Source organism: Trichomycterus rosablanca, chromosome 6 (assembly GCF_030014385.1).
Source record: "Trichomycterus rosablanca isolate fTriRos1 chromosome 6, fTriRos1.hap1, whole genome shotgun sequence".
Taxonomy (NCBI): Eukaryota; Metazoa; Chordata; class Actinopteri; order Siluriformes; family Trichomycteridae; genus Trichomycterus; species Trichomycterus rosablanca.
In genome coordinates, this window is record NC_085993.1 from 40,997,058 (window position 1) to 41,015,063 (window position 18,006).

The 18,006-nt window shown below is 37.5% G+C and overlaps 1 protein-coding gene across 2 annotated transcripts in view; it reads right to left on the bottom strand.

Moving 5' to 3' along the window:
• Positions 1-18,006, bottom strand: part of LOC134316564 (ras association domain-containing protein 1-like) — a 30,474-nt gene that overhangs the window by 6,198 nt on the left and 6,270 nt on the right. Inside the window, exon 2 of one of the 2 annotated variants that reach the window (XM_062996960.1) lies at positions 5,919-6,043. In XM_062996960.1, coding sequence (XP_062853030.1) covers positions 5,919-6,043 — 125 coding nt within the window. Of the gene's footprint in view, positions 1-2,887; positions 3,336-5,918; positions 6,044-18,006 lie in introns of those variants that run through there. The other variant, XM_062996961.1, reaches the window with a different exon arrangement.

An 18,006-nucleotide genomic window follows, 5' to 3' on the forward strand; every position in this document is an offset into this window, starting at 1 on the left:
GTATATTTTCCTTCACTGAAAACATGACACTTCTTTCCAGTTGCTGCTTATTATATGTACATCAAAACATTTAAAACACGCTTAAATATGTTTTCAGTGTAAAATTCTTACTCTGCTGGGATTTACAATGAAAAACAATTAAAACATCTGCTCTCAAAAAAAGAGTGAGAGATTAAACACACTCATGATACTGCTCACCCATTTAAAACCTCAGTTAGAAAAAACAAAAGACCTATTCATCTTAAATAGACAGCATGTATCCCTAAGACCTTAACTAATGACATGGCAAAATGAGGACCAACCCTCCTGACCAACTGTTTACACCCTCCAATGCCCCCCTGTTCATTCATTAACCTCACACTGCTTACAGTTATTAGATCAGTCATAAAGCTTAATTACTTGCTGAGTTTGCAGAAATGGGAAAGAAAGGGGGCTGTTTAACAGTCAGATTAGATCATGATCAAAGAGACTGAGCTATGTGGACCAGGGGTCTTAAGCGAGCGTAGATAAATGCAACAAGCCAAAATTGGCAGCTTTATTTTCTCACCCAGGTTTCTTGGACAGGAAACGGGGAGGGGGGGTTAGTGTGTCATGCATGACAAAGTAACCAGGCTTAACAACCATGCAAGTGAATCAACTCCCTTCTTCCTCCCCCGAAACACGCCTGCAGGCCTTCCTGCTTACTCTGGTGTATCCTGTTCACATTATAAGGATGTTTACTAGTTACATATAGGGCTGTACAATATGATCTGATTGTATTCAAGCCCTCTTCATCATAAATTTTGCAATACATATTGTTTATAGTAAAAATTGCATTGCACTTGACTTAATCATCCAGCATGGATTCCAAAATTTACCATGACTACAGGCTGCACTAGTAAATCAACTACAGAAAAAGACTTCAGCTGTACAGGTGTACTCAACTTGTCTGGCAGCCAAATGGCTCAAATCCAATGTTGCACCAAATCTAAAGAAATTTAAGGTATGTGTATGTATAATTTTCCAGTGATAGTCACACTGCACTTGCAACACAATCTAATGGCTTGAATTGTTTCAGCAGGAAACAGAAGCGTCTATAATCCATGACTGGCGAGGCACATAAGACATATTTGCTAAGGTACACATTGTGCCAGTGAGAAAACTCCATCATTATTATTTTTATTAAGTGAGGCTAATGCTAACCATATTATTCAGCTCATAACACTTTCATTAACTAAACCCCCAAGCACCAATCCTCTAAATACAAAACTTGTGAAGGCCTACTAGTTCAACCTCTGCTTGTTTTAATAATGAATCTGGTTAACAGTAGACAAAAATAGGCAATGCAAGTAAAAATGAAAAATGATGAGATCGTTAGATCATGAAACAGTTCCAAAAAATCAAATGTCAGCACATTAAATTTTTTTGAGAACCACAGGTTTTTCCTTCACTCTTTTCTCTTGAGACAGATCAACACTCCATTGCAAGCCCTTGGGCCCAGTCATAGCCAATCATGTCTATATGTAGACACCGAACTGGCTAATTGCACCGCTGGGGATTCGACCCTGGATCCCAGTGATAGTGAGCTAGTGGAATGTACCACTGCACCACCTGAGTGCAGTATTTCAATTCTTTTTGTTGTAAATATGACATTCATCAGTGCTTGGGGGATTTTTCTTGATATGGCATGTTACATAGGTTTTCTTATAGGGGGGGGGGGGAGAATATAATATCTATGTACATTTGATACAGACACCATGATGTCACTGATCCAGTTTTCCTGGCTGATGTCTCCAGGTCATGGGGGGATAATGCATTTTTTTTGGCAATATAATAATGACACTATATTATAAATAGATAAACCTGACTGTAAGCTGTAAGAGTCCCATAGTACAACAGAAGAATTTATTATGTCCATAATGTTAGAAAGAAAAACATGCATTTAACTGGTAGCCTAGTGGGTAGAGCTTTGGGCTATCAATTGAAAGGTTGAGAGTTCGATTCACAGCTCTGCCATGCAGTAACTGTTGGGCCCTTGAGCAAGGTCCTTAACCCTGTCTACTCCAAGGGAGCTGTACAAAGGCTGGTCCTGCACTCTGACCCCAGCTTCCAAACAAGCTGGGATATACAGAAAATGAGTTATTGTACTGTACACATGAATATGTATATATGACAAATAATGGCATTCTTCTTGTTCTTCTTCTATAATATTCATGTACATTTGTACATGAATTTTCCTGTCTGATGGTTGTAGATCAAAGGGGGATAATGCATTTTTATTAAAGTTCTGGCATTATAATAAAATGACAGTATATTAAGAATAGACAAACGTGATTATAAGAGTGCAACAGTAAAACAGTTTTTCTTCTTATGTTTATAATGTTGGAAAGGAAAAACATGCATCTGACATGCAACAGGCAGCCTAGTGGGTAGAGCTCTGGGCTATCAATCGAAAGGCTGAGAGTTTAAATCCCAGCTCTACCATGCAGCCAGTCTTATTATGCAGGGAGAACTCAAACTAAGAGGTCTATAATATCCATGTACATTTGATACAAACACTATGATGTCACTGAACCAACAGTGGGGTGAACAACACACTGTTGGGCCCTTGAGCAAGGTCCTTAACCCTGTCTCTAGGAGAGCTGTTCAATGGCTGACCCAAACAAGCTGGGATATACAGAAAGAGTGTTATTGTATTGTGCACATGAATATGTATATGACAGATAAAGGCATTCTATTCATTATATTCAAACCCACGAGTGATGCAAACTTTTGGAATTAATTATAATCTATACGTGCAAGCAATAATAATATGGATAAGGAATAATGTATCTAATATTTGAAGCAAATCCTGGACAGAGCAAGAACAACAGATGTGTACTGACATTACTGCACAGATGTTTCTCACCTTCTTTTTGGTGGGTTTGCGAAAGAAGGAGGTTCGGGCGGTGAAGTACTGCTCGAATTCAGGGTCGGACTCTTCCTCACTGCAGTAACCGCTGCTGGTGGAACTGCCCCATGTCTTTTCAAAAGCTGGAGTTTGATCTGTACAGCTCACTGCGCTCATCTTTACACCGTCTGATCTATCAGTCTATCTCCAAACAACTCACTTCTGTACAGGACAGGATTCACTCCTCACACACGCGCTCTCTCAAACTTCAAAAGTCTCACCAACAAGTTCAAACCAGCAAAGTTCTCTACACAAACGAGTCTATAGTGCGACTACAGTACAGTTTATTGAACTTTAATAAGCATTAACCTATAAGCGTCTCTGTGTAAGTGTATAACCGGGTTTAAAAGTGAAGTATAAGACCACGTTTCTCTCTCTCTCTCTCTCTCTCTCTCTTTCTCTCTCTCCTCGGAACGGAAATGCTCCACCCTGCCGTTACGATTAGAAAATATACAACCCGCGCTAAAGCGAGCCGTGATTGGCTGTAAACAGGAAGTTCCAACTCGACGATGACGTTATTTCTACCAACGCGCCATTTTCCACAGGCTGAAACACAATCCGCCTCTGCTGGACACTTAGTGCCCTACATAGGGAGAGTCCGTGGGAGGAAACAAGTACTGTATTTAGTCATTTCACATTTGTTGCTGTTTAATTCACTTTCATTCTGTATATCTGCTTCTATATATGGTTGATTCTTCAATTGGGGGCTTTTTTCACCGTCTTAACTTAATAATAAAAATAACATTAGTTCAAATTTTTTTTTTATTGTGTCAAAATAACATTTACATGCTTTAAAGTAAAGACTTAATAGTGGCTACAACCAGGGCCGGCGCTAGGGGGGGGCTGAGGTGGGCATTGCCCCCCCAAATTGTGTCTTTGCCCCCCCAAGCACAATGCAAGCAACCGGCTATTTTTAAAATTATCTCTGAACCAATCACAAAAATGCATTTTGTTTTACAGTGTGAAGATATTTCCTTGCTTATTCCTGATTGGCTCTTTGAGTCATATAAAAAATCGGCTAATGTTCTGTTAGTGTGAGCGAGAGGCAGGTATACTGGTAAACACTTTTTTTTTACAGAATTAGTATTCTTTTGTTTTCTTTATATTTTAATTTCCCAATAATATAAATATTCTCACTCATTCCTATTTCCACGTTTGAATATTCTCAGTCTGTGTGTAGGTACATTTGTCAGCTTTGACTTAAATTTGTATTAAAGCCTTTCAAGAAATAGAGTTGTTCTATTAGTAATGGCAATTTAATTAAGGGGGCGTATTAAAATGAAATACAATTAGATAATCTTTTTTCTCCATTTACATAATCAACATGTATTTTTTAATCATTGGGTTTTAAGTTTAAGTTCGAAAACATGCATTTTTATTTCTTTACCTCATACATCACTTTAAGCCAGTATCAATAGCTTGGCTGTCATCATTCATGCACAAATCAAGCCTTGAATATATTTCTGGCTTCAAAAACATGACTATCAACATGCCCCCTCATTAGGTTTTACTGCCCCCCCCAGCAAAGCAGTCCAGAACCGGGGCTGGCTACAACTAAGCTTAAATAGAATATTTGCCAAGTGGCATAGCAAAATGTAATTCCCATTACAACTCCAAAAACACAGTTTTTAACATGACAAACAGATAACAAACATTGTTTACCAAAAAAATAACTTTTTTATTTTATTAACATATAACACATGCCATATTTGTTCATGTTTTACCACCAAATCAGTATTTTCTATTTTCATTAATTTATACTTTTGTTTTAATGTGTGAAATATTCATGTAAGATTTTTTTTCTTTGGATATATATATATATATACAGTATATTCGAATTTCCCCCTTGGGGATCAATAAAGAAATCTTATAATGTATTTTGACTAAAAATATGTATTTATAAGAACATGCAATGAAGGGCAAAGTATTGTCACCACTTAAATCCTCTGTATATGTGAACTTATATATATTTGATAATAGATATTAGATAAATGAATGAAATAATATTTAAGTGCAAATTATACCTGTGTTGTTACCATCAATGAATTTCCCATTGGTTTAGATCAGGGGTGCCCATACTTTCGTTAAAAAGTTTTGCCTCATCATTTTTCAAAAAAGCTTTGAAGCTTTTTTCAAATGCGCTTCAATTATCTATATTGATATTCAGCATTACAAGGCAAGCGACTGAGAAATCACTCTAACATTATTCTGAAGATTTGCACTGAATGGTGTCAGGCAGGTTTATGTAGTCTGGACAATAGCTGCTGATGCCAATTCTCAAGCAGGCTTCCAAGTGTTCATCAGTAAGGGTGGACCAACAGAGGCCCTTGACTTCATATGAATGTCACATTGTAGGGTTAAAATTTCTGTATGTAACATGAGATCTGAATATTCTCTGTCAGCTTCTTCCACGTATGAACGAAACAGCCGTCTTTGCAGTTCTGGCTGAATTGAACCGTTTTTGGTTTCTTTGTGATTGTTTGCACACTCATCTTCACAAACAGTGTAGGTTACAAAAGGAAAAATGCAAAAATGGCGCAAACTGGCTGCTGATGAATTAAAATGTATAGATTCGCAGTGCTTTTGGAGGGCTAAGGCAGAGTATATAAATTAAAGAAAAATTCCAACTTATAAACGGTCCAGGTTCTCCATGCCTACTGTAGACTTGAATTTCTGTCGTTGGCTGACAGGAATGAAACCCAATGAGGTATTCTTTCTCTCTCTATTGTAGCCTGTCTGCCTCAAGGCTCCACATGTTATGCAGTTTGAGATGCTTTTCTGCATACTACAGTATTCGAGTTACCATTGCCTGAAGCTCCTAACCCATGTTGTATGAGTGTATGCACTGTGCTGCTGCCACATATCGAAAACAGAAAACAAATCATTAAATTTTTTGATTAATTCCTGATGATTAAAACCTCTGATCTCAGCAATGTTGGTCCAAAAAAGAAAATATGTAAACATGGTAACCCTGAAATCTTGCTCTTACCACATTGGTGTCAGTTTCAATGCTTTCCTGAACTTCACTGGACTGGTCGGAGGTGGAGACGTTGTCCTGACTACAGTTCAGTTTAATGAGAGCTCTGCAGCGGTAATGGCAGGTAAACCTACAGTCTGGTGGAAAAGAGGGGTAAAAAGTGTAAGAAATACAATTAGCATATAGTTCATTGATATTAGAAACATTAGAAGCATATTCTTTTAAATAAAAATGCAATACTGGAATAGCTTCTAACGTAAGATATACTGAAATTTATTATCTATTTATTTTTTAGGATTTTATTGTCATGTTTTACACACTTTGGTTACATTCGTGACAGAAACGGTAGTTAATCGTTAAACAAGATTCATCAGTTCATCTTTGGACTGTGAGAGGAAACTTCGGGAGCTCCCGAAAGAAACCCAGCCAGACACGGAGAGAACATGCAAACTCCACACAGAAATTACCCGGACCACCCCACCTGGGGATTGTACCCAGGACCTTCTTGCTGTGAGGTGACAGTGCTACCCACTGAGCAACCGTGCCACCCCAGATATACTGAGGAGATTACATGACAGTAACTAAAAAACCTATTGATCATACATTCAAAGTGATTCACATGTAAAGAGGAATGGTATGGTGGTGTATCAGGTAACTTTGTAGTTCTACAGTTACTGACTGTAGTCCATCTGTTTCTCTGCATGCTTTGTTAGCCCCCTTTCATGCTGTCCTTCAATGGTCAGGACCCCCACAGGACCACCACAGAGCAGGTATTATTTAGGTGGTGGATCAATCTCAGCACTGCAGTGACACTGACATGGTGGTGGTGTGTTAGTGTGTGTTGTGCTGGTATGAGTGGATAAGACACAGCAGCGCTGCTGGAGTTTTTAAACACCTCACTGTCACTGCTGGACTGAGAATAGTCCACCAACCAAAAATATATCATGCCAACAGCGCCCCGTGGGCAGCATCCTGGGACCACTGATGAAGGTCTAGAAGATGACCAACTCAAACAGCAGCAATAAATGAGCGATCGTCTCTGACTTTACATCTACAAGGTGGACCAACAAGGTAGGAGTGTCTAATAGAGTGGACAGTGAGTGGACACGGTATTTAAAAACTCCAGCAGCGCTGCTGTTACTAATCCACTCATACTAGCACAACACACACTAACACACCACCACCATGTCAGTGTCACTGCAGTGCTGAGATTGATCCACCACCTAAATAATACCTGCTCTGTGGTGGTCCTGTGGGGGTCCTGACCATTAAAGAACAGCATGAAAGTGGGTTAACATAACATGAGAAACAGATGGACTACAGTCAGTAATTGTAGAATTGTAGAGGTGGTTTTATTGTTATGGCTGATCAGTGTATGTGAAAACTCACCCTCATCACCAACAGCAGACTGGCTTGCTAATAAATGGCTAATACATTACATGAGCTGGCATTATTCACAGGTGGACACAAGTTAGATTTCATTCACATTCAAAACAGTCAAAATCTGTGCTGTTTATTTCCATCTCAGTTGATTGTAGTTAAGCTATAAAGTTTAAACCTGGTAAGACTGATTTTCCTATTAGAAACTATATGTATAAATATTAGTAAACACTGCTAAAAAAGACATAGTGTTATTGCTAACGTTGATGAATTACCCACTGAAGTACAATATAACCCAGAGCACGTTCCAAAGCAAAACCCAACAAACTGAAATGTTGCTGTAACCATGTGATTGCAAACATATTTGTGTTGAACAGATCTACAAACAGACATACGATAAATGAGGTAAAACATATAACGTAACATAGTAGCTGTTCTATACAGTGCCCTACAATCTTTCCAATCTAGGGTTTGTGTGTAATATGATATTACAAAAAATAACAATGAGTTTACAAAAGGTCAAATTCTGTTTTGAATTGGGGTTATTTTAACTGTACTGAATAGTAAAAACTCTTAAAAGTGCTTTTTCATTATTTATTCTTATTTATGGGTATAACTAGAGATAGTAAACCATGATTACTGCCTCACACACTATTTATTTAGTTAAATTTAATATATAACTATAGATAAGGGTTCATAAGGAACTATGGACAAAGGCATATGCTTAGTTCCCTTTTTGTAACTGCAATATTACTAAATATGGAACATGCAAAGAAAGGCACAATAACAGGGAGAATATATGAAAATGAAAGTTGAACTAATTGCAGACACAACTGCACAAGTTATGCCAAGTTCACACTACATGACTTAGCGAGTAGCGAGCGATCAAAGTTTGTGCGCTGATGTGCAGCGTAAAATCAAGGAGAAAAAATAGGAACAGCAGGGATTGTTCTATAGTGAGTTGGATGTTAATAAATATTTTTGCAATGCAGTGTTGGTGTTATGTTTTGTAGAGAATGATAAGGTCAGAAATACTGTAAAACTTGTGTATGCTGATGTATTCTGATATAAACTATATTATGCCCCTGTCCCACGTTTTTACAACTCCTCCCCTGTGTTTCCCCTTACACTGTATCTTGCGTTCTCATTGGCTGTTCGACATAGCACTCATTGCCAGTCGGGCAACTCAGATCCAGATATTTGACAAGCTAGATATCTCTCTTCGGATCAAGTTGTTGAGTAGTTCACACATAGCGATTGAGAGCTGAGTTTCGATCGCCAAGCAAACAATAGTCAATGAGTCAACAATAGATGATTGAAGGACACTTTACATTCACAAAAACACGATAAAATGAAAGTGCAATTCTATGACTCATTCTTAACAAAAACTGTAGGCTGTGAGTTTCACTACTGCCTTTATGGTAACTCTGCAATTTGGAAACTTTTAGAATCAAAAGTTAAAAGTGGTGTAAATAGCTCAAGATCTTAATCAATAGGAAAAATGATTCACCATGATAAAAATACTTCCTGTGTATTTCCCTCATGTAGATGAAATTTTGTTTGTACAAAGCCAAAGAATGCTTTTAGATACGCCCAGAAGCAATTTGCAGTCATTATACAGTATTTTGCTGGTTAAACAAGCAGACATAAAAGACAATGCTCGAAAAGAACTGGTCTGTCCCAGTCTACACTGGAGGACATCTTCAGAACTCGCTGCCTAAACAGAGTCAGAGGGATTCTGTAAGATGCCATTCACCCTGGACACAATCTCTCCACCTGGAGGGCAGCACGGTGGCCCAGTGGGTAGCACTGTCGCCTCACAGCAAGAAGGTCCTGGTGGGGGAAGATTCCCAGGTGGGGCGGTCCGGGTCCTTTCTGTGAGGAGTTTGCATGTTCTCCCTGTGTCAGCATGGGTTTCCTCCGGGTGCTCCGGTTTCCTCCCACAGTCCAAAGACATGAAGGTGAGGTGAATTGGAGACTGTGTTCGATATAACCTGTAATGAGTAACTACCGTGTCAGTCATGAATGTAACCAAAGAGTGTAAAACATGACGTTACAATCCTAATAAACAAACAAACAAACAAAAACTCTCCACCTGGAAGGCATTATAGGGTTTTAAGGATAAGCCCCTCTAGACTGAAAACAGTTTTTCCCTAGTGCCATTGCCGAACTGAACAAATACTGCCCTCTTACCCCCCTTACTTCACCATCACTTTAACACAAGTACTAACTACAACTGTACAACATAAGTATAACACTTTCATAAAGTAAAACAGTTTCTGTTAGTAGTATTATTGTTTTTGTTTTTTTAATGCATTTTCTCCCCCTTTAGCGCGTCCAATGGCCCAATTTGCATCACGCATCCTCTCTGCCTCTGCCAATCCCTGCCCTGACCGAGGAGTTCGAAGCTAACCCACATCCCCTCCGACACATGAGCAGCAAGCCGTATGCATCTTGCCACCCACACATTGACGAGTGTTGCGCCACCTAGCGTTGTGTGCGGAGACACACCCTAAGAGCACTCCTTCCTCATCTCTGTGTAGGCGTCTCCAATCAGCCAGCAGAGGTCATAACTGCACCATTCTGACAAAGAGAGACCTACTTCCGACCTTAGTCCTGCCCATCTGAACAACAGGCCAATCGTTGTTCATATAGCCGCTCAGCTTCGGCCGGTAAGATGCAGCTCCGGTTGCAGCGTGTGTTTTTACTGCTGCGCCACCTGAGCGGCTTAGTAGTATTATTGGTAAACGTTTTAGATACAAGTGCAATACGTTTTTACAAATATGCGATACCACTGTTACTTTTTACATGTGCAATAGCACTGTTACTTTTTACATGTGCAATACCACTGTTACTTTTTACATGTGTAATACCACTGTTACTTTTTACATGTGCAATACCACTGTTACTTTTTACATGTGTAATACCACTGTTACTTTTTACATGTGCAATAGCACTGTTACTTTTTACATGTGCAATACCACTGTTACTTTTTACATGTGTAATACCACTGTTACTTTTTACATGTGCAATACCACTGTTACTTTTTACATGTGCAATAGCACTGTTACTTTTTACATGTGCAACAGCACTGTTACTTTTTACATGTGCAATAGCACTGTTACTTTTTACATGTGCAACAGCACTGTTACTTTTTACTTTTTACATGTGCAATAGCACTGTTACTTTTTACTTTTTACATGTGCAATAGCACTGTTATTTTTTACATGTGTAATACCACTGTTACTTTTTACATGTGTAATACCACTGTTACTTTACATGTGCAATACCACTGTTACTTTTTACATGTGCAATAGCACTGTTACTTTTTACATGTGCAATACCACTGTTACTTTTTACATGTGCAATAGCACTGTTACTTTTTACATGTGCAACAGCACTGTTACTTTTTACTTTTTACATGTGCAATAGCACTGTTACTTTTTACTTTTTACATGTGCAATAGCACTGTTATTTTTTACATGTGTAATACCACTGTTACTTTTTACATGTGTAATACCACTGTTACTTTACATGTGCAATACCACTGTTACTTTTTACATGTGCAATACCACTGTTACTTTTTACATGTGCAATACCACTGTTACTTTTTACATGTGTAATACCACTGTTACTTTTTACATGTGCAATACCACTGTTACTTTTTACATGTGCAATACCACTGTTACTTTTTACATGTGCAATACCACTGTTACTTTTTACATGTGCAATACCACTGTTACTTTTTACATGTGCAATACCACTGTTACTTTTTACATGTGCAATAGCACTGTTACTTTTTACATGTGTAATACCACTGTTACTTTTTACATGTGCAATACCACTGTTACTTTTTACATGTGCAATACCACTGTTACTTTTTACATGTGTAATACCACTGTTACTTTTTACATGTGCAATAGCACTGTTACTTTTTACATGTGCAATACCACTGTTACTTTTTACATGTGTAATACCACTGTTACTTTTTACATGTGCAATACCACTGTTACTTTTTACATGTGTAATACCACTGTTACTTTTTACATGTGCAATACCACTGTTACTTTTTACATGTGTAATACCACTGTTACTTTTTACATGTGCAATACCACTGTTACTTTTTACATGTGCAATAGCACTGTTACTTTTTACATGTGCAATACCACTGTTACTTTTTACATGTGTAATACCACTGTTACTTTTTACATGTGCAATACCACTGTTACTTTTTACATGTGTAATACCACTGTTTCTTTTTACATGTGCAATAGCACTGTTACTTTTTACATGTGCAACAGCACTGTTACTTTTTACTTTTTACATGTGCAATAGCACTGTTATTTTTTACATGTGTAATACCACTGTTACTTTTTACATGTGTAATACCACTGTTACTTTACATGTGCAATACCACTGTTACTTTTTACATGTGCAATACCACTGTTACTTTTTACATGTGCAATACCACTGTTACTTTTTACATGTGCAATACCACTGTTACTTTTTACATGTGCAATACCACTTTTTGAATACTTTTTAACATTTAGAGGACTTAACTGTTGAATGTGAACTCACCATCAAACATCTCTTAAATGGAAAAAGCTATGGAGCTATTGCTTAAACATTTCTGAAACCACAAACCGCCAGTGGACGGATGAGCTACACAAGAATTTACATTGTGCTCTCAGGCTATAAATAAAAATGTAGTACAGTAACCAGTAGTCAAATAGTTGTAAAGTGACCTAAACACAACACTGTAACCATTTTTGTTTGTACACTCATGTTATGTACAACTCTCCTAACTTGAATGTGTTTGAAAATTTATTCATTTTAAACTTATGAGCCCATTAAAGGGACCCTCATAGCCTTGTGAAATTAAAACCAGTAAGCCAAGTAAAATAAGTCAACAATGCTAACAATGACTATGAGACAAGAACTAATAATAATACATTTTGTCTGAATAGGTTTCCCTGATTGGTTGATTTGATTTCTTAAACATATCTTAGTTTATGCCTTCAAAACAACAACTTTTATGTTAATATTTATAATATTATACATTTGAAATTGATATACACTACAGTATATTGCCAAACGTATTCACTTGTCTGCCTTCACACGTGTATGAACTTGAGTGACGTCTCATTCTTAATCCATAGAGTTTAATATGATGTCAGCCCACCCTTTGCAGCTATAACAGCTTTAACTCTTGTGGGAAGACTTTCCACAAGGTTTAGAAGTGTGTTTATGGGAATTTTTGACCATTCTTCCAGAAGCGCGTTTGTGAGGTAAGACACTGATGTTGGACGAGAAGGCCTGGCTCACAGTCTCCACTCTAATTACTCCCAAAGGTGTTCTATCGGGTGGAGGTCAGGACTCTGTGCAGGCCAGTCAAGTTCTTCCACACCAAACTCACTCATCCACGTCTTTGTGCACTGGTGCGCAGTCATGTTGGAACAGGAAGGGGCCATCCCCAAACTGTTCCCACAAAGTTTGGAGCATGAACTTGTCCAAAATCTCTTGCTATGCTGAAGCATTAAGAGTTTCTTTCACTGGAACTAAGAGGCCGAGCCCAACTCCTGAAAAACGACCCCACAACATAATCCCTTCTCCACCAAACTTTACACTTGGCAACCGCCAAACCCAGACTCGTCCATTGGATTGCCAGATGGAGAAGCGTGATTCGTCACTCCAGAGAACACGTCTCCACTGCTCTAGAGTCCAGTGTCGGCATGCTTTACACCACTGCATCCGACGCTTTGCATTGCGTAGCTGCTCGGCCATAAAAACCCATTCCATGAAGCTCTCTACACACTGTTCTTCAGCTAATCTGAAGGCCACATGAAGTTTGGAGGTCTGTAGCGATTGACTCTGCAGAAAGTTGGCGACCTCTGCGCACTATGTGCCTCAGCATCCGCTGACCCCGCTCTGTCATTTTACGTGGCTACCACTTCGTGGCTGAGTTGCTGTCATTTCCAATTGCTTCAACTTTGTTATAATACCACTGACAGTTGACTGTGGAATTTTTAGTAGAGAGAAAATTTCATGAATACCACGCTGGAATTCACTGAGCTCCTGAGAGCAACCCATGCCTAGGTGCTTGGTTTTATACACCTGTGGCCATGAAAGTGATTGAAACACCTGAATTCAATGATCTGGATGGGTGAGTGAATACTTTTGGCAATATAGTGTAGGGCTGGGCGATATGGATCAAAAATTATATCTCGATATTTTTTTCTGAATGGCGATATACGATATATGTCTCGATATTTTTTTATCCCATAAGGTAATAACAAAAAGACAAAGACAAAGCTACATGTTCCAATTTTTTTTACAGGCACTTTTATTAATATTCATGCTGGGGAAGCTTCACACAAGAATTATTTTTCCTTAAAAAAAAAAAAAAAGAAGAGGTATTTTAAGAAAAAAAAAAGTTGTTTTCTAAGGCATCTCCTGTCGTCTAATGTGAATTACAAATATATTGTCTGGCCCTTTAAGAATGTTAAGTGTACTATAGGGCGCAGGGAGCGAGTGTGTAGGGAAGATGTCGGAATGACAGTTTCCGGCTGAGCTTGTGTGACATTAAAAGTAAAACCCCATTAAAGTAAACCCCTCATTAACCCCCCACCCTGTATAGAACTCAGTTCTGTAATACAGGTATAACCAGAGCGGTAGAGAGAACAGAGTGGCGACACTCCCATAGGGAACCGTTGGAAAGGGGGCGGGACATTTTTTCTGCGCAGCTTCCGGGTTGTGGAGCTCTGTATAGTTCCAAACATCCCATAGAGCCCCATTCATTTCCACTACTTATCAAACATTTTTAGCTGTTTGTTGCTTTGTTTTAAAAAAATTATGAATTTAATGTCATTAATATACTTAATACTGTTATTGTTTAGCATTTGCTCAGCACTAAATGTTACATGTTTATCTTAATTAATAGGTATAACCCAATTTAGCTTAGTCAGTTAAGCTTAATTAATGACACACGAGTCTTTTCACCTAAAATGAGTTGATTAATCAAGAGTCTTGTTACAGAAATGATCATAAAACATTAGAACCACAATAAATCATTATACTTTTACTTTCATACTTAAGTACATTTGAAGGTAAATTTAGTTTAGTACTTTAGTGGAGGTAAAGAGTATTTTTACTTTTACTACTACTTTTACTGGAGTAATATGTTACCTTGGATATCTCTACTTTAACTCAACTACATGGTTTGTGTACCTTGTCCACCACTTACATTAGACAAAATGAACTAGTGCATATATTCATAATGAATTCATTAATGTATTACATGTAGGAATCAATTATTAATCACTCATGAAATAAGAGATGAATGAATGCTTTTTCATGTACCTGCACTATAATGTTTTTGGTACGGTAATGTGTTTATCAATCTGTTCATTCAGTGCAGGTAAACCTTATGAATCCAGCACATGACTTAGTGTTTAGCCAAAATGATTATTATTATGAATCCTCAGGAAAGTGAAGGGAGATTAGTTTATGCAAAAAACAAAACATAAAAAACTTTAATGTCTATACTGTATATTGTCTCTACTACTTAATGATATCGCATTATGTAATGTATGCTAATATAATGTACTGTGTGTTAACAAGAACGACCTATTAACAAATCATTATAAACATCAATCTTCCACTTTATGGTTGCAGTAAGATGCAGTAAATGTAAACGCAGTTGAAAATACCCAGAAATTGTACAAATGTTTATTATTTGCCGTTTAATATTTCATTTACTGCTGCCTGTCCCATTTGAGAACATGACAGCGCCGAGTTTGTTTGGAACTATTGAGGGTTACATGAACCACGTGACCGCGTAGCGGCGAGATCAAGGAGTGTCGCAACTCTCTCTATCTACGGCTCTGGGTATAACTAATCGTTCATGTTACTGTGTAACTATTACAACATTTAATGCATTTTAATCCGCGTTCTTCTTCATGCACTTTATTATTATTTAACAGCTTTATTTGTTGTTTAATTGCTGTTTGCTCCTTGTTTACTGCAGAGTTAGTTCATGCAGTTTAATAATGTTTGGTTGTTTATTGGCCGACAACAAGAAATACTATAATAGAAGATAAATAAATAAATGACGTGTCGGACGTCGGGCGATCATCCAGTATAAACTAACACGACCACGTACAACATCCAGTACAGAAATCCCCATAATGTTTGTTTTTTACAGATAGAGCAAGCACATGCACATCACATATACAAACACAAGAGTCAGAACAACAGGAGACGCACCGTTACGTTATTATTACTTTCTCAACACTTAATGTGAAGTAAATACGTGCATGTCAGCGTGTGCATGCGCTTGTGTTGGTTTTTAAAACGAATAACGACTCGTTTTCTTGTTTTTTAACTTTGGGATTTGAAGTGAAAAATGAATGAAGGTACACGGAGCTGGAACCTTTTGTCTGGACTTGTTTTCGGCATTCTCTACAGAATACATTATTCCGCTGCTCATCTGACACTTTGAATTCGAACCATCTCCAAATTATTCCAAAAAGAGTCATTATTTTTCTTTTTAGTAAGCAGCTCCTCTTCGATAGCTTCTGTCATGTCTTTATCCGTCTCCATGCTATCGCTGCCTGTAGGAATTACTGGTGAAGCGGTGGGGAGGGGGGAGTTGTGTTCAGTGAGGGAGAGAGGCGGGGCAGGTGAACATGTGCAGAGACAAACTAGGAGAAGAGAAAGACGAACTGTCGGATCTAACTGGAACGTTACATCTACAGTATATCGATATACGCGATATTGTCTTATCTTATATCGCGTATGAAAATATATCGATATTTTATAAAATCTCGATATATCGCCCAGCCCTAATATAGTGTATGCACTTTAATTATAAAAAAGGTTAAATACTTTTCCATGCATAACTTCAGATGCAACACAAACACTGAGATGACATGTATCTAAAAAATCAAGGTATGAACCTCAAATTTAGCCGAAAGCAAAAGTCAGCTAAAAGTTTTTTTAGCTAAACATGAACAATGTCCATGTTTACAGTTTCACCCAGGCAACCATATGCAAAATATTTAAAGCATTTATTTTATATTTAAACTTCCACCCATTTTTCACTTCCAGTTTAAAAATATGTCCAGTTCAGGTAAATGACTCAAGCTGGTGTAGCATTTGCATAAAATGACAGCTGGTTTTAGTTCCTAAAGAGCAGACAGACAGCACAAACGCATATAATAGAAACCACATGTTGAGTCTTTGGAACTAAACAGCAAAAGAGATGAGTGAGCAGGAGTGAATTCCAGGAGTCAAATGTAATCTAAAATGTTTCCAGGGGTAAGAATGTGAGACAATAAAAAGATCAAATATTTGCATTGGTGTACATAAAACATATTAGCAGAAAGTGGGAGTGAGAAAACTGGAGACTCAGCAGAAAATAGTCTTCATATGAAGGTTTTTCTGGTTTACAGCTTTTTTCAGACAAAACAGTAGAACCACCCCACAAAAATCTATATGGAAATGCCTATTTCGTGAAAACTGTTCTGTCACGGTCAGACAACTAGAGTGAAGTGAAATGCCAAAGGCAGCTGTGTTGAGCAGAGGTGGAAAGTATCAAATGACATTTACTCGCGTTACTGTAATTGAGTAGTTTTTTTGTGTACTTGTACTTTTTAAAGTAGATTTTACAACCAGCAATTTTACTTTTACTTAAGTATGTTTTGTATTAAGAATTGTAATTCGCTACATTTTAAATAACATCCGTTACTGAGTAAAAAAAAATGCTAAAAAATCGTGTCTAGGAAACTGCTGCTGTGAATTCTGCGATGGAAAATAAACTGGTGCTAAAATAAAGGAGCTGTAATCTAGGTATAGAGTAGGGAGGGAAGGGCAATTTTTAAAAGTTTAACATGTTTGGAGTTTGATGTTTTGTTATTTGATAACATAGTCTGATGTCAAAGAATGGCAAATTTTTGTCTTACATCTTGAAGGTTTTCTTTGGGTCATTTAGTGAAAGTCACAACACCTGTAACCTTGACTTGTTTTGAGTTTTGAGATTTGCAGTATGACTGTTGTTTGGTATTTGTTAGTGATGAAAAGAAGGCTGGTCTATAGAATCCACAATTAATGCCAACTTCAGTTATACAGTTTGAAAAAGTTTTATGGGATGGTCTGTACTAAAATGACACATTACACATCCCTAAATGTTTTAAATGCTGTATCAACACGTTTTTTCTATTATATTTTAATTAAAAACAACTATTGTGAGATTTATATCCACTGGTCCTTTTTACTTTTTACTTGAGTAGATTTTTAGACTAGTAATTTTACTCATACTTAAGTAAAAATTCATTAAAGTAATAGTACTTTTACTTGAGTACAATATTTTAGTACTCTTTCCACCTCTGGTGTTGAGTACCCACTGACAAGGCAAAGTTTATTTATATAGCACCTTCTACACAACCGTGGCTGACCAAAGTGCTGTACAGGCTCAGTATACTATAAAAACGTCGTACAATACCATGAAAAACATAATAAATTACATTCCTAAAACATAATACATATTAAAACTATTAATTACAGTCACTACACCCCTCAACCAGTGTTAAACGCCAGAGTAAAAAGATGTGACATGTGAAAGATGTGAGATGTAATGGACAAGCCACAAACCTCTGACAGGTTGACAGGTGGCATCAGGTTGAAGGCAATGCCATCTGTTATGGACCAACAGGTTACTGTG